At 43.0% G+C, this 18255-nt stretch overlaps 1 protein-coding gene across 2 annotated transcripts; it reads right to left on the bottom strand.

Annotated features, from left to right (window-relative positions):
• Positions 1–759: 759 nt before the first annotated feature.
• LOC109634938 (transmembrane protein 151B-like) lies at positions 760–17838 on the bottom strand. 2 transcript variants are annotated; one of them, XM_069518775.1, is made up of 7 exons: positions 17414–17838; positions 17094–17251; positions 10266–10601; positions 9373–9507; positions 9028–9167; positions 8905–8944; positions 760–8499 (listed from the first exon to the last, which is right to left on the bottom strand). In XM_069518775.1, the coding sequence occupies exons 3-7, from the start codon at positions 10521–10523 to the stop codon at positions 7270–7272; spliced, it is 1803 nt and encodes a 600-aa protein (XP_069374876.1). In that variant the 5' UTR covers positions 10524–10601; positions 17094–17251; positions 17414–17838; the 3' UTR covers positions 760–7269. The 2 variants fall into 2 exon arrangements, with proteins under 2 accessions (XP_069374876.1, XP_019951358.2); XM_020095799.2 differs by lacking the exon at positions 17094–17251.
• Between the last annotated feature and the right edge of the window lie 417 nt (positions 17839–18255).

Genomic DNA, 18255 nt, shown 5'->3' with positions numbered 1-18255 from the left:
TATGAATATTGTATGTGCAGTCGACCAACCAGAGATTAATGACACACCAAACACACAGATTGCACGCTGCCGGGCCGGGATCATCAATTACACTAATAAACAACCTTTCAAAAGCTCAATTATGAAGCAGATTAAATTAATAGACTGAGAAAAGTTGCTGTGGAACTTAATCATTGTAATTAATTTCTCAAAACTCACTGAGGCTAACTTGTCAGACTTGAACTAAAACCTACTGGTCAACCTGTTACCTAAGTAATGTTGGGCCTAGCCTGACTATTAAAACATTAATAATAATTAGTGGTTATTGTCTGTTGATTGAGGATTTTACTTGCAGAAGAGTGGCACTGTGGCTAATTGGTGACTCTGCATAAAATAAGAGTTGAATATTTATTGCACAGTGTAAATTGCTCATCCTCACTCCACCAGACAGGAACATTATTCATCCATTCATCCATGAACTATACCACTTACCACCTGAGGCTCCTGGGGCGTTGGTACCAATAAGAAAAATTACAGAGGACATAATCACTTAATAACAGGCATTTCGATGATAATTTGTCATCTCCAAATCCAGATTGATGTGACACCACTAGTGTCATTTTCTTAATATGTGGAAAAGTCTCTCCAAAGCCCAAGAATGCTTTTTTCTTTAGCAAAACTGGAGAGGCCTTTTTTTTTCAGGATGAATTCCTATAACAATAATAACACGAGAACATGTAAAGATGTGAATGGGTTTAAAAATCCCACGACACCAAAACCTGATAAACCAAGCAGATTGACTTTATTTGTATCATCCAGAATAATTAATTGTCATCATCATCATAATCGCCAGGATCGCATCATTTAACAGTGTTATTGCCACCAGCTCCGTTACCCTCACCGTTGTCAGCCCCTCAAATGACAGCGTCTGCACCCGGCCGGTGACAGCAGCTCTAATCTGGTGTGATATTGACAATCTTATTATCAGTTACATATTAATTAGCTTAAATACTGAGGACATTTTGTTCGACGGTGCTTGAACAGAAAAGCCCATTCCCCGCTTCACACGTCACTGTGTGGGACAATAATGCGTCATATGTGACATTATTGTTTGAGGCTGCGTGTACATAACAACTACATTGTGGTAACATCTCACGTGTTTGACGGCTCACAAGCAATCCAGCAGCATTAACAGAAATAAAAGGAATATCCTGAAAGGTCACCAGACGAGAATTTGTGATTTCACGTAAATACAGCTTTAGTTTTGTTGTACAATCAAGACACTCATTTAACAATCAGGTGACAGGGGAATAACTGCATCCCTTCAACTACAATGATCATTTTCATCATGGATGTAATCTGACCCTCCAGACGCTGGATACCTGTATCTGTAAGATTGCATTGACACATTACAGCCACGTGACGCTGATGTGATTATCAGCATCGATGCTTTTTACATACAATCGTGATTTTGGTTCAATTTTTTTAAGTTGTTTTTGTCGTTTTCGCTTCGGGACAAAAAGCTGCTCATCATCCCAGTGTAAAAACAAGGAGCGCTGACGCTGTATCACACTGACACAAAGGTCGGAACAGGTACAACTAAAGTTCTGGACAATGGAAAATTGCTACTGTTCATTAAAGAAACAACAGAAAACAAGTGTCTGTGGAGAAGAACACACACAAATGCTATTTTCCTATTATTCCGCACACATTCACATCAAAGTGTCATCAAAGGGATACCCTGAATTCTGCTTTTACATAATATAAATGCAAAGTATGATTGGACTGTGGAATAACTCAAGATAACAGTGTGGAATCTTTTAGTTTCCTGATAGTTTGAGGCAAACAGATGTTTTTAGAAATGCAAAAAGAAAATGCAGCTGGAATTCATGTGATCAAGTCAAAACCACCTCTACACATAATGTTTTTACAGTGTTTGATAAACTCGGTATGACGACACACTCGCCCCATGACCACGAGAGAAACAGTAGTAACAGTAATGACAACAATACATTTGTCATAGTTGCGAGAGCATTTTATAAGATAGTCAAGTGATGACTTTAATAAAAAACAAAAAAACAAAGTGGAAAACGTGAGCTGAGTTTTGTGCAACAAATCAAATGTGTGTGAGCACAAGAACACAGGAGTGAAGTTTAGAGTGATCTTAATGAAGTAGAAAAATGTCGGTCACAAACCAAAACCACCTTCCTCCGTATCATTTTATTTGTAGCTTGTGTCATTTAGAGCAACATGGCGAGACTATGAGTTATGCAGTAGAAATGGAGGCTTAGTCACGATATGCAAATGTGATCTCTGTAACAGTAAATGACTGAGGCGTCCATTGCTTGTGGATATAAGTTCAGAAAGCTGCTTGGCAACATATATACAAGTCCAGCCACAGAGCAGGGGTGTGGACGACAATATTGCTTTGCAAAAACACATTCAGTCACAGTGAAAAGAAAAAGAACATCAGCTTTAGAAGATAAATGTACAATCACATCAGACAACTCCGCTCTGTGTGGGTGTTAGAACTTGTAGGTGTGGGCCCGGTCCCCATACGAGAATATATGAGTGGTGAACCATCGCCTCCCGTTCACTTCCTGTCTGTATGAGCCCGAGACAAATCACGGAATGGCTTGGCATGGAGTTTTTGGTGAACTTTGACCTGCAATTTTAGTTTCAAATGCATGTATGTGTGATCGGGCCTTATGTTGCACTTGTGGCCACATCTCAATAATGATGTCACAGCAGGTGTATCAGCTGCCAAAGACAATTGCCTGGTTTGACACCACAGAGTGTGTACATGTGGAACACACTCAGGTGTCAGCTGGCACACACACAGCAGGAGGGCAGCTGTTCTGTGGTCAAACATGGGTTTGCTGCCACCTTGTGGACACAAAACCCATTTCTAAGTATACATAAATATACAATGGGACACACAATCATTCAGTCAATGTAGGAAGTAATTAACTTTTGTAACAAACTGTATGTTGCTGATTCAAGTCAGTCGATCAGTGTCTATGATTTTTTTGTGGAACCATCATGTCAACATGCGTGTGTGTGTGTGAGCACATACATCTTCTCTGTGATGTGTTTTTTTTTTTTTTAATTTTCAATCTTTTTCTTTGGCATGTTAATGAGTTTAAAACAGAGCTCGTGTTTACACAGGAATGCAGCATTAAATGAAATCCTGAGCAAAAAAGCTTTCAACGTCGCACACAAAGGCAAAATAGCTGGACGGTTCCATTCTTTCAGAGAGTGTTTGTGTGCGTGTGTGTAATTTACGTGAAGACATTGCATGTAAGGGGCAGTTGTGGGAACTGGATGTCGCTCTTGTCTAAAATAAGCTGTTAATGGCTGCGTCACTGCTGTGGCTCAACATGCAAGCGCACACGAACATGTGTTGGTTGTGTAAGACATCATGGGCACAAAGTTCTCTTGGCACACCTGAAGCGGCTGAGGACACACTTTTTGACACACTCTGAAATCATAAAACACCAAGTATATAGCCACTAACAACACGTGAGTGAAGTATGACCACATAGATAAAAAAAATAAAAGTAAAAAAGTAAATAAACCAACAAGAATCACTGGGTCCAAGCACCTTTCAGAAATTCAGAAGTCAGACAAAAAATAAGAAATAAAATAAAATAATGAGAGACATGAGAGATGTCTGAGGCTAACAAAGGCATTTAGATCTTAAGACATCACTTAACCTGACATGATGTCTTCTCAAGTGTGCAGATGATATTAAAGTAGTGAGTTTGTATTATATACTATTTATATTTCCTTTTTTTGTAACATGTGGAGCCAAAGTATATGGTTTTAAATTAGAGTTAAATATACTGACAAACAAAAATACATAGTGATCAGGACCCTTCAAGCCATAATACAACATGTGAACAGAGTAAATCAAGTGATTGTGAAAGCAACATGATCGGAGCATGAAATCAAATTAACACAGAGGTGTGTGTTCAGTGCTTTTTAGTGCTTTTTTTGTTAAGGGACATTTAAGTCAAGAGACTCAGATAATGATTAATAGCTGTAAAAATAATTGTCTTTTAATCTCACAATAAGTCTTTCTGCCCTTCAGCTGCTGTTTGTCCTTTCTGTCCTTTTTCCACTTCTCCACTCGTGAAACATTTGTCCGTGATGCTGTTTGTCGTTTCTTCTGATTATTATTTCATCCGTTAGTTTTCTTGTGCCCAGTTCAACTCGATCTTCCCTCAAAGCTACTGAAGATCCGTCAGCCAGAATCAGTGCATGAGAATGAGGAACAGTGTGTTTGTGTGTGTCGTGTACCAAACCAGGCCAGCACTCGTGCTCTACTTCTTCTTTTTGGAAAGTTTCACTGAGAGGACATTCCCTGCTGTCACTGCTGAAACCAGGTCGGATGCTTCTTGTTACATATTTGTGTGCATGTTCGTGTCCATTATCTTTATCATTAAATGTTTGAGGCATCAATTTCGCTCCATTTTCAGGAAAACTCTCCAACGTCATTTTTTCGGTGTGCTTTTCAGTCTTCGTTTCCGAAGTAAGCAGATAGGAGAACGAGGGCGACGCGAACGACGTCCAACAGAGTGGCTGAAGAAACCGTTGAAGGGCACAGTGCCGGGAAGGTTAAGAAAAGTTCATCTAGAACTATAAGCATTTTTAGTGTGCTTTGTAAAGTATACGCATCAAAGCACTGATGGTTGGTTGCGTTGTCTGTGCCGGCTTCCTCTTCCTGGGCTCATTTTCTTTGAAAACAGACCAACTAAGAAAGCAGAACAGAGTTAAATCCTAGGGATCATTGTCTGTGCCGTCGTCTAGATGAGTCTAAAATGTCTAAATTTGTTTGAACTGAGCATGGATCACTGCTTTTTGGCACTGCATCTTGCAGCCATTGTTTTTCCACGTAGTTATTAGTAGGACCTGCACAATAGCGATTATAAAGTTACATCATGCATCTCTATGCCAGCTACATGTTCCACAATGAGGCAATGTTTGATAGAGGGCGCTGTCACTAAGGTAACAGATGATTCTTCAAGAGGAGGAAGTAGCAGCATGACACAATCGAACGGTCGGGCGTTACAGATCTTTGTGACCTTGTTGTGGGTTTTATTTTGACCTTGTAAATTGTCATCTGCCATTTTGTCGTCAACGCTTAAAACACAAAGCGATCAAAGGTCAGATTTCTACGCCAGCTGAGCTCAGGTTTTACTTCCCATGCAGTCCAATAATGTGGATATAAATTAGATTAAGAGGTTTTTCAAGCTTCAACACATATTGTGTTATATATAGTGCATTGATCATGGAGGAGGGTTTTTCTGGTTATTGTGATTTTTTATTCTCCATATTGCTCAGAACTAACTTTGATTACAAATGTTTGTAACTAAACTACACAGGCATAACTGGTGATAATTAGCATTTGACTTTTAATCGTGAATGAAAAATCACACCCTCGGCCTAAAGTCAGTGGTTGTAAAGGCCAGTTTTTCCTTGATCTTCTGCCCCTCTATGAAAACTGTGTAAATACATGGAATTTGCTCGCATCTCAATCTGCGAAAGAACGGCGAAAGGTCAGAAACTTCATTCACGTGGGAAATATCTGTATTTTATTTTTAAAGCTCATCCGAGAGGAGAGAGCTCAGCCAGGAGGAGACGTGATATGCGGAGGAAGTGGAGATGAAATGTGATCGCTTCATCTCCAGTAGCAGAGAGAGGCGTATCACATATCCACCACTTTAAAAAAAAAAAGAAGAAAGGGATGAGTTGGAGGTGATGGAGGAGAGGATGAGGGGAAGTTAACGACAGATGCAGTCGATCTATTTTGGGATCTCACCTTACTTCTAACACATTACAGGATAATTGCAAAAAAAGCTGTTCAGGTGGTTGCGCTTTTATAAAAAACTATAATAGAAGTGATGCTGAGAATTACATCTCTACTCTTGTTATATGTGGATTCCCGTGCAGCCAGAGGTGAGGAGGGAAGGAGCACAGAAGAGGTGATGAGATGGAGGAGAGCAAACAGAGGAGGTGTGGAAGCTGGGAGCTGGAGGAAGCAGTCGCTCCTCTAACTATGGAATTTTTTTTCCTATCAGCTCCATATCAGTAATGGAATGAGAGTGGTGGGCAGGCTAATGGTTAAATGACGGCTTGCAGAGACGTGGAGGAAATCGATATTTCTCCTCTTTTGTTGGCACTGAAGCTGTGGTGTTGTCGTGTGAGGTTGTACAGTAAACCTTAGAAGACCTGAGAGAAATCTATTTGAAAACTTTACACGGGAAACTTTGAACTTTTCATTTTGAATTTGTTTCTTTTCTCCTCCTCTTGAGTGGATTTTCCTCAAAAGTCTGTTTTCTTTTACTAGAGTTTGCATGAATTATTTTAGATTCAGTGTTATCTGCTATGTATTGTGTCTCATTTTCTATACTACTCTCCTTTGCTCTTTTACCCTGCAAATAGCGAACTATGGATTTGCTCCCGCCACTTCCCTACAGTGCATTTTGATGTGATCTCATTCGGTTCCTCCTTATTTGTTGTCTGTTCAGATAATCCATATTATTACTCTGCCTCTGTGTATTCTGACTTTTAGCAAAGATGAACCTTCAAACTACCTTTCCCCCTCTGTTTATTTTGAAAACCTACCCACAAGTGCTCAGCTGGTTTACACTTTCTCCACTGCCCTCCAGTTGCTATCTTTAGACTTTTTTCTCCTCCCTCTCCTGTTCTTGCATAGATATTTCTGGAAATAGACTTGTTTTCAGTCTCTCCATTCTTTCTAAGTATCTGATTTGTCATCCTCTCTCTCTCTCGCACAGTCTGTGTAGCAAAGTCTACTTATGTGAGGATGTTCCTGCCTTCACTCATTTTCTTGGACTCCATCTTATCTTGCGCCTGCACTTCTCTATCAGCTTCCATCTTCCTCTCAATCACTGTTTCCTGCCTTTTTTTACTGTATGCACCAAATCTGTTCAAATCCCCTGAAGCGGTATACTCAATCTGAGACTTCTCTGCTTCTCCTTCCTACTTTATCCCCCCCTTCCTTATTATTTGTGTCACAGAGCTATTCTTACCTTCCACACTTTGTTATGACTGATTCCTATCTTCCGTTTCACTGCTTGATATTCTGTAAACCAGCTCCTTGCTTTCAACCTCTTTTGCTTCTCATTTCCTTCATTCTTTGGCTCTATCAAGTCTCATTTACCCTCACCCCCTTCTCGTGTGATCCATTCTTTTCTTTCAGTCTCTTCCATCTCCCTCAGCCTCTGCAGATACTTTCCCTCCATTTGTTGATCTTTTTATTCGTCACATGTCGTCTCCTGCATGGCAGCTCTCCTCTCCATGTATAATGAGGACAGGAAAGAAGAACGCGTCCTGGTAGGATGGAGGACGTTCCCTCTCGCCCTCCCTCACCTCACCTCCCGCTCCGCTGTCCTGCGCTGCATCGTCATCCCTTTCTCTGCCTCCTCTTCCCCGGTCTTCCCTTCCCTCCTCCTCCTCCTGCTCCTCCTCTTCATCGTCATCCCCTTCTCCTTCTAGGACTCCTCTGGTTTCCTCATTGTCCTGTCTTGAACCCAACCCGAGAAATCCTCCACCTCCACCACCACTTCCGCCTCCCCCACCTCCGCCCCCGGCACTTCCTCCTCCCTCTTCCCGACTTCCTCCCAGCCCTCCCCCCATGCTTCTTGAATGAAACAGGCTGTTTTGGCGTCCTCCTGCCAGTCTCCCGAGTGAGAATCCACTCCGACTGAGCACCAACCTTCCTCCGATGCCCCCACCACCTGGCCCTGCTGCCCTGATCCCTGCCACGGTAGCGTTCAGGAGGGCCGTGGTTCCCATCGGGGCTCTTAGCCTGGAGGGAAGACTGGAACTCGAAGTTGTCCTCCGACATCGAGGACAGCTCTGCAGGAGGTAAGCGGAGTTGAATACCACGGGCAGAGCCAGAGGAGGCGGGTTGGTCATCGTGTTGGGGGTGGTGCCCGGAGGCCCAGAGATGGGGGTAGAAACAGTGGGGTTTGTCCCCCCACTTATGTCCAAGTCCATGAGGAGGGCTTCAGAGTAGCTTGGGACCATCTGTTGGTTACAGCGGATGTGCCACTCCAGTTCTGTCATATCCACTGTGTTGACTCGAGAGATGGCTCTGTAGCTCGTCCCGTTTAGACCAATCCCAATACTAATCCCTCCTGGGTGGATTCCATTTTCAGTGCCACCCTCAGTCCCATCCCCCCTTCCACCTCCAGCCGGTCCTCCTCCACCTGGTCCTCCTCCTCCGACACTGTCCTCATCCTCCCCGAACAGCTTCTCCACATGGTAGTGGACATATGCTGTGCGATATTCTGACACAACCCGCAGCGGCCACGACAGGAGGAAAGCTGAAGCTAGCCAGAACACCCTGTGCCTGGAAAACCACGGCTGATGAGCAGGATCCGGGAACGCCAAGATGTGCTCGCGGAAATCCACGTTCTTCAGGTGCATTCCCTCTCTGGCCTCCATGTAGTCGTCAAGGCCCTCGTTCTCCCCGAAGAAGCGCGCTCGCTTTGAATAACAGAAAATAGAACACATTAGATACTTCAAAATTTAAGCTGAAGCTACCGACAATATATTGAAAAAACAGCAACTATTTTTATTAAAACAGATTGTTTGCTCAACCACTGCTCCAAACAGATCTTATTTTAGTTCAGCAACTGTAACTAGGCACAGCAGGACTGTGAAGCATTGGAATCCCTCAGCATATTTTGCCTGGAATGAATCTTTTAGTACCTTTAAGTACAATATCATGAATACAGCCATCAATTGCATATGTAAGGCCTTTTCTACCTGGTTCTCATAAAATCTAGTCAGGTGGTTGATCATTGAAAAAAATCAAAATCGTACTCAAAAGGTAAAATCATAGACGGATTACTTGACAAAACAAATACACTGGTATTAACCATATCTTACCTGGGTGAGGTAGGCAGCTTCAGCACGTGCACTGGAGAAGCTAAAGAGAAGAAAAATCTTTTAACCAAGTATATCCCACAAACTGATTATCTGCCTTTTTTTGAGCAGTTGTGAGCATCTGACCTGAAACACTTGGTAAAACGGAGGCGGACGGCAGGGTGCATCTGCAGGTCCAGCAGGTGCTTGGACACGTCTTTGACCCCGTAACGGGCATAGTCAAACTCCGAGCTGGAAGCGTGAGTGTTCACCCGTTCATGGTAGACCTGCGGAAGGTGGAGGCAGGGTTAGATGGAGGGAAAGAGAGTGATAGAGAGGAAGAGGGAGAAGAGGAATCAAGTTCTTTTAACTATTTATTCATATATGTTCTAGCAGCAATACTAGCAGATATATATTTTTCTTTGCACGCAGCCTCACAATATTTCACTACAGGAGACATACAAATTTGCATAACAGTTATTAGCATCAAACCTGTGTCGTTGTGTATGCATCTCCGTTGCGGTATCTTGTCACCTGTCTTGTCCTCCTCACATAGTGGTAGCTAATGGCCTTCCACCAAATACAGGGTGTGGCCTGCTGGAGTCTCTGCACTCGCTCGTACACTTCCTGTATCAAATTATGACAAACAATCAAATCATTTCACTACCACATATAAAACAATCCCACAATGTGACATAGTTTCCACAACTGAACACATGCATTTATGTAGAGTTTTCCTTCCAAACAAAAATAACAATGAATCATTTTAAAATTCAAAGATGTAACATTGCTGGAGCAGCTTTTGCAATACTAAGTTTCCATTGTTTGCATATTTCAATGCAATCTGGTGCAAAACAGACCGTGTTTGTTTCTGGTGTCTTTTTTCTTTTATTCTATCTTAACCAGAGAATACGTGCCCCGAACAGTCTGGACTAACACACAAGTATTTTTTTTTGGGCTGCAGCATATGAACAGTATGCACACTTCATTTGGAGTAATGTGCTCCTGATAATAGTTGGAGCAGACCAGAATAGACAAAAGATAGACTGATGCCCCCAGGTCGGCTTATTTCCAAATGGGTGGGCAAGCATTTCCTCCACACTCTAGTAGAAATTTGGAGTAAAATTGGTTCTCTCTTCATGAAATGAGTAAATTCTGCATGAATATTATCACAGTCTGTGCAGACATTCATTTCAGCACCATTTCTTTTAACTTTATTTTTTGACATTTTGCTGGAACTATTACACCAAACAACATTCCATGAGTTAGCAGTTAAGGTCTTACTGAAGGTCATGACTTCTATTGCAGCAGCAGATTCCATCATCAGTTGCTGTTAGCCCACCTAACTCAATGCTAAATTCAATGCGACAACCATTGACAGATACCTGGAATTCAGCATGAGCCAACATAGCCGTCTTGGAGAAGCAGTGCCAGCACTCCACCAGGTAAACTACATAAAGCATGGCCAGGAAAGCCAGCGGGATGTAGACGTAGCCACTGGAGCACGGACTCTCCAAGTGCAGGATGTCGTAATAGGCGGCTGAGGTGGCGTCATCGTCTGCACCGAAAGGTATGGAGGAGGAGCCGAGAACGGGTACCCGGCAGAGAGCACACCAGGCCAGTGTGGCGAAGCAGCCATACATGAGGAGAGTCAGGAGGAGGCACTTCCAGTGGGACTCCCGACACAGGGAGGAGGCCAGAGACTGTTGGACCGGTCGCTGCTGTAAAGACACACACACACACACACACACACACACACACACACACACACACACACACACACACACACACACACACACACACACACACACACAGGAGAATTAAGATGCTGCTGACCAAACTAAGAAAGCATGTGCCCAAAAGGTTGTGCTTGTCATATTTCTGCCCTAAAAGACAATTAAACACCACCTATGAGACACTTAAGGAGCCCTCAACCAAATGTCAGTGATTCAATTTACCAGTCATGATAATTACTGCAGAGCCGTGGATACAGTTGTTAAACATCTTCTATAAAACAGTATGTCTAAAATGAGAAAATGATATGGTGGTGATGGGAAATTATTGTCGAGGAAGCAGCTCAGATTTTATGAACCTTGTGACCCCCTGGTGAGTTTTTACTAGTCATAATCATCCTGTTTGGTAAATAGGGTCATATTTCAGACCGTGTGTGAGTCTGTGAGCTGAGGTCCTGACCATAGGAACGCATTACTTCATCAATGAGCCATCACAGGATAAGTGATGCATAACACACACACACACACACACACACACACACACACACACACACGGTTTATGTCTCTCTAAGTGCACACTTCGACACGGCCTCAGTTGCACTGTGAAGACATCATATTACAGTGCACTCAAGCACATGCACGCACACACACAAACACACCAACTGCATGACTTCAGGCGACATTACACTGACTTGCATTCATTTCCTGGACGTACTCTTAACGTAAGCACATCTATAATACTTGCCTAACCCCAACTCTTTCCTAACCTTACCCTAACGTTAAAGCATGTATTCACCTTAAAGTTTAATGATTTACGTGCATGCAGGTGCATGCACACACACATGAATCAGATACATGTAGACATACGGTGGTCTAACATGCCCTTCTTCTTCTCGGACTATCTCCCTCTCTCCATGCACATTCTCAGCATTGTAATGCAGCCAGCGAAGTGTATGTGAATAATTTAGATGAGAACGATGCTTCGAGACTGTTCCATCACTAAATGACTCCACTCCAACATCAGCAGCGTTATGACTGCACATTACATATGTGAATAAGGGAGGAGCGGGGAGGGTTGCTCCAAAACAGAACAGCTTGTGTACTATGTATGTTGTACACAAATGAATGATGGAAGTATAAGGAGAGAGGGAAACACACTTAACACACACCTGCACTGTTACATGTGTGTTTGTTTCTGTACTTGTGTGCCCTCAGCTATGTTGTTATCCTCTTCCGCGTCCCGATTGCGACACAGCGAAAGAGCAACAACGCCACCGATAAAAGATGGGATGACACCAGTGTCCTCTCCTTCTCTCCACCAAGTCTGCCTGTCCTGTCAGCACATCACTCCCTCCATCTATCCAGCCAGCATGTCCCTCTCCCCCTCTCTTTATCTCTCCCTCCTTCATGCACACACTCATCTCCCTTCATTGTCTCCCTGTCTCGCATGACGCAGCCACAGTGGCTGGCTGTAACACACACACACACACAAGCACGCTTTTATGTTTTACTACAGTGTGTCAAGGACATGCAGTGAAAGGCGAAGTGAAGGGCACCTACACTTTATTAGCGGCTACAAATCACTGAGTAAACCTCCAACAGTGAAAGTCCCGTTCATATGCGCATGTAACGACAGGAAAATGATACATTTCTGCTTTCTGTCTGGCTTTTTTCTTTTCCTCCTTTCTTTCCTTACACAATCTTACATAATTTCTCCTTCCCCGAATCTTCCCTCCCACCTCCAAAGCAATTACTCCCCCTCGGCCTTGCCTTCCTTTCCTCCTCACCCCCACGTCTCCTGCGTTACATCCTCTCTGAGTCTGTCTCTAAGTGGATTGATTGGGCTAAAAGTGTAGCGTAGCCAGAGGAGAGAGGGAGAGAGAGAGATGGAGAGAAAAACCATCATGAACTTTTCATGAATGCAAGTATGAAAGGGAACAAACAGAGGAGAGGAGAGGAGAGAGAGTAAAGAGATGGCATCAGTGACAGAGTACACCTCTCTCCAGGGAAGCCCACTGCCAAAATCATTCCTCCACGTCCTTCTCCTGCCCTCCCTGTCGCGCTCATTTTGTGATGCGGGCTCCAATTCTCTCCTGCTCCTATCCTCTATACCTTCAGCAGATTAATGTCGTCCAAAACAAGAGGATATTCTAACAAGAAAAAAAGAACCTGCGTGGCACTCAAGTCTCTGCGGTTGCCCAGAGAGGAGGAAATCAGCCCCAAGCCGGAGTCAAATTATACCTCCATGCACTTATGCCAGTCACTGTTTGTCAGTATGAGCAGTTCTCTCTCCCGAAGGTATAGACCACACAGCTAAAATGAAAACACAGAGCCAGGAGATGCTCCCTCCACATCACCTGGGAGCTGACAATACTAGTTAGGCTTTTACAACTATATGAACTTCGGAGCAGCAGTGCTACGACTAAAAATCCAATGCAGCATAAGCGAAACGTATTGTAAACAAATAATTGAGCTGTTTTAGGCTGTCAAGGTAAAGCAAGTCAGGAATAAATAACGCCTCCACAGCTCTTTGGCCGTGTTATGATCCTCTTTCTGTTTCAGATGCCCGTGTTGAGCCCTGGCTCTCGTGTCACGGCAGGAACAGACCTCAGTCTCCTTGACATCATAATGAAGAGAAATCTACAGAGCCTCGTCTGGAGGGTGTCAACTTTCATTTTCTTACCATCCTAAAAGGCTGAGGGCTGATACAGGCCAGTTCACACGTGACAAATTCTGTTTCATCACAGAGTTAATATCAGAGCCTGGATTTTCAAAAAAACATGATCTGAGACATGGTTGGAAATGTTTATACTTTGGATGCTAAGAAATATATATATAGATATAGAGAGAATATATCACAGTGTCAGAGCCAACAGTCATTATCCTTGATTTTGGGGATCTTTCCTTTAGCTTGCAGGTATGATTGTTTGATTGTCAGCAGGATATACGCAAAAAAACTTTGTGGAAGGATGGGGTATGAACCAATGTGGAACACATTGTGTGTCTGGGCATTTTTCTACCCTTTCACCACTTTCCCTGGGAATAATTCATGGATCTTGGCAGTGGTATGTTCTCTACCGACTGCTGTTACTCTGCAATTCTGTTATTGACCTTTAGTTACTGGCTCTGTGTATTATTCTTGTTTGCACAGGTGAAAGCGTAAACCTTCTATTTCACTTAAGGTCAACATTATATCTTGAAAATAGAAATTACAGGGTTATGTTTTCACAGTTTCTATGTATGCAAATTTACAAATGTGAATTGTTTGTTAAGACAGTGTTCACTTTAACGTTTTTATTGGGTCACATGACACAATCCAGCGAATGAATGAGATGCATTACTTTCTTATCCATCCCAAGTAAAAAAAAGGAAAGTTAATGTGCCTTAAAAATGTGTCCTAAGCAAATCTTTCATAACAACATGCTGCTTACTCTTCAGGCATCTGATGGACGTAAATTATCGTACCCTCCCTTCCATTTTTCCTACACATCCATTCAGATTCAAAAAATTAAATTTATAAAAGTGTCTTCACCCTGGATTAAGGGGATCTAGTAGAAAACATTTCTCTCCCTCTCGCTGCTCATACTGATTCAGCGTGTTAGGTGTGACTGGAGCAGCTATAATTAGCAATCCTGGCATGTGGGTGGCAAATGAAGTGAGGAAGCGCAGAGAGGAAAATGTGCTGTTGATGCCTGCAGTGCACTGTTAAAAACGGTGTGTCATTTCAATACAATTGAGCAGCCGTTTAGGATGTCAGGTTTCTACTATAGCTCGGCTGAACCAACAAATTCAATCGTGAGCACTTGATGAGTGAGGGAAATAAAATGTGTCATCGTGTCCTCACTGTGGTTAAAAGACTTACTCTATTGCAAATCTTTTTTTTCTGAGAATGTGTTAGCGAGACTAATCAATTTTCAGCGGGGGACGGTCTCATGTTGATGAATTAAATGATCATTGAAAGTAACAGTTGCCAAGCTTGAATATATATCAGTAACAAAATACATACCAATGGTGGCAGTTTTATAACTTTTGTAATCTCCCCTCAACATTTCGTTATGAAAACATTTTCTGTCTGGTGATAACTCCCTGTGTGGGACTCTCGTGGATTTTTTAGGTTGTTTTATAGCTTTAATATTTCTACATGCATTTTATTATACAGCACACGGCTGCAGGAAAAGTATAAACTAACAATGTTCCTGTCGGTACTTCAGGACTTCTCTCCTCCAACTGTGGCACAAGCACATTTCTTCTTAGTGAAGATGTAAATCTACAAGAGTGGGTCACAAATACATAAAACATGAGACTACACCAGCTCTAGTCTTTAAATTAGACCTTTCTACAAAACAGAAACAATTCTTTTTATTCCACACAAGCGTATTGTTTGTGTGAACTTAGGTTGATTACGTTTGTTTCTGAGGCCAACACCAGCCTGTTTTTATTGATTCTGTTCTTGATCTTCTTTACTTTAACTTTTCTTCTGTTACGTCATGCATGGCTCTGCCTCTCCCACTCATTAGATTTGTCTTTTTCTTCCTCTGCCCAAACAGTTTCTCATTAGGTGTAAATCTGTCTCGTTATCTGCTGATTAAACTAGAAATAAGAGGTAAATGCTTAAGAAAAAAGAGGAGGCCCACTGTCAGGAAAAAGTCAAATGCAAGGAGGTACGTGAGAATCAAACCTGAGATTTTAATATTAACCGTGTTACTGCTTTATTTGTGTGTGCGTACGTGCGTACCCATGTGAGGCATGAATAACATGAGCAGGGAGCTGCTTGAGAGTGAGAGTCGGGTAGAGAGAGATGGAAGATGCTGTATTCTCCATGACAGGCAAATATAAAACAGGAAGGAGAGGAAGAGGGGAAGATGAGAGAGTAATGGAGGCAGAGGTGCAGACTGACTTCACTGCATGACATTGCACTGTCTACACTGTACGTATGGATACAAATAGAGGAGAGTGACAGAACAATGCGAGAAGCATCATTTAACAGGCTTAGTGACTCTAAGGCTTTAAATTACCACCAACTAAATATATGTTTGCTTTTATTAGCCATGTCCAGGTTGGACCAGTCTTATACTGTATATTGTAAAAAGTAGTTGAGTGGACGAAGTTCATTAGAGCTACAACGATTAGTCCATTAATTGAATATTCGATCGAGAGAAAATTAACAGCTGTAAGAATTAAAAGATTCATTGGTTACACAAAAGATTTGCTGCTCAATTTGTGATCTGTGACTAAATGGGCATTTCTCAACATTTTGATTACTGACATAGACAATTTTTTTTATCAAATATTAACTGGCTGTCTGATTAATTGATAACAAAAATAATAAAGTCTTTAGTTTTAACCATGATGCTCCAATTTAAAAGATACGAAGGTTGCCGGTACCAAAGCACCCAGCTGTTTACGTACATCACAACCCACCCACCAATTAAACAATAACAATAATTATATCTGTATTGTTTACATCTATAGTGATAAATTAATGAAATGTTCAAAAGATACTGATATAATGTGTACATGCTGAGGAAGCACCATGAGAGGTATTAAGTACTTTTCTGCCAAAACCGCAGATAACTGCCAGGTTTCCTCAACTTTGACCAAGGTACAAAAATATTTAAACTGGAGAGAAATGATGATTTGATATTTATTGCGATAATTATCAGTATTGACTGATGATGATTTGAAATGAATTATTGCATTTAACTTTGGCCTTATCACCCAGCTCTATTCCACACATCTCATGCATGCAGCATGTCAAATTAAACTCCACTCTTGCAGAAATTGTTCAATTCCTACTGTGCATTATTCATCCATGATTAATATACTTTTTCTTGGCGACTGATTTATGAAATGTTTTTTGTCATACTTACTCTATTTATCTTGGTTTTCAAATAAAAGGAGAAATAGTAGGGAAGGTGATGAACTGCTTGAGAGGAAAAGGTCACACACTAAAGATGAACGTGTGTGTGTGTGTGCGTGCGTGTGTGTGTATGTGTGTGTGTGCGCGTGTGTGTGTACTGTAGTCGTATTCAAGGCTCCATATTTTAAACATTTTTCACTATAACAGTACAGGAACAGGGACTTCAACAAGGACTTCCAGGATGAGTAGTGAATATATGGTTGGATAGACGTGTTTGAAGACAGTGATAGATGTATTGTAAAGTGTAATTCTGGAGGTTTGATATTAAACACACTGCAGGTTATATTCAACTATCAGATAATAATATAAGCTGGAGGTGTTATCTTGCGCTCCTGTCACCATTTCTATTGTGTGTCAGTGTATTTTGGGCTGAGAGGTGGGTGTGTGTCTCCACTGTGATGTCACCCTCTAGTGTATTTCAGCGGTGACAGCTGGCAGATGGACATACTCCACGATACAGGAAAGCATCTCTCATCCACAACAGTGACAGCATCACACAGCGTTGCCAGACACATCACATCAGGACTGGGGCTTCATTTCTACATTTAGACCCTGTTTACCTGGACACAGCCTCATCCTCTCTTCATATTAAAGCCAAGGTCCTGCTCCGTGTCCTTGCTCTGGAACAAGGCATGAAGGACTTCAGAGGGAAACGTGAGTCCTTCAGAGCAATGACATGCTTTGTCAGTGAAGGAGCAGGAGTCTAGTGGTCTACAGACTGTGGTGTAAAATGGAGAATAAATGGGTTGTTTGGTAAACAGCAGTGGCATAAAAATAGAAGGTGCTTACTGAAGGAGCCACATATGCGCAACTTTACGCATAAACAACCACGTACGCGTAAAGAGAGAAGACAGTGTTTTTAAAAGGTGCCCTTTCTTACCTGCTCTCGTCCTGACCCTTCCTCCAAAATGGGCTCTTCTGCGGTGGCCGTCTCCTCCTCCGTCTGCATTTTCCCTCTTGCCACTGCTTCCTTCCTTCCTAGAACCAGGCAGCTCCCATCCCGGCACCGTCCGAAGACAGGGACCTCCCCGGCGGAGCAGCGAGCTCGGTCACCCCATCCGCCGCACGTCGGTATCCGATTTCACGATGGCGGGGCCTGCGGCAAACAAGCATCATCTACTCCGGACTTTAACGGTGCCACCTCGCGCCTTCCTCACCCGTCTCCTCTCGCGCTGCAGACGCGCTCAGTGCGGCTCTCCTCCCCGCTCCATCCTCCACCTCACCGGGCTAAGCGACTGTAAAATGTACCCGAGCGCCCAAAGTCAAAGCCGCGTCACGCTCCCCGTCAAACCGTCCTCGCCTCCGCCGTGATTCTGGAACTGCGAGCGTGCGTTTGTGCACGTGTGCGCGCGTGACGGACAGCACCGGGAGAGCCAACCACAGGCGCGGAGCTCACGAGCTGCAGCTGCACAAATCAAGCAGGACGCACCAGACGCGTCTTGCGTGCGACGTGGAGGAGAAAAGCACGAAATAACAGCGAGGTTGTGTTGTCTGGGATCTCAGCCTCGCTTGGACGCGGTGCACCGTGCGCTGGGTCTCCGCTGACGTCATACACCAACATCCCCACCCCCATCTATTCACCTGAGCACACGCACAGGCGCGTGTCCCCCTCATCCCCCTGTATGAGAGGCACAGTCAGAGGGGAACATCCATATTCTGACAAGTCAAGAGTTAAAATGGCCACAGCTTCTGTTTATCATTTGTAGAACTGCACCCTCCATA

This window comes from Paralichthys olivaceus, chromosome 22 (assembly GCF_024713975.1).
Source record: "Paralichthys olivaceus isolate ysfri-2021 chromosome 22, ASM2471397v2, whole genome shotgun sequence".
Classification (NCBI taxonomy): domain Eukaryota; kingdom Metazoa; phylum Chordata; class Actinopteri; order Pleuronectiformes; family Paralichthyidae; genus Paralichthys; species Paralichthys olivaceus.
The sequence above is the reverse complement of the archived record's forward strand: the minus strand, read 5'-3'. Positions and strand labels throughout refer to the sequence as shown.

Excerpts from the sequence above, each read along its gene's own strand:
- LOC109634938 (XM_020095799.2), bottom strand. The coding sequence starts at position 17,482 with ATGCAGACGGAGGAGGAGACGGCCACCGCAGAAGAGCCCATTTTGGAG. Across the intron at positions 9,508-10,265 it reads TGGCTCATGCTGAATTCCAG|GAAGTGTACGAGCGAGTGCA; the intron begins GTATCTGTCAAT and ends AATTTGATACAG. Across the intron at positions 8,500-8,904 it reads AAGCTGCCTACCTCACCCAG|CGAGCGCGCTTCTTCGGGGA; the intron begins GTAAGATATGGT and ends TGTTATTCAAAG.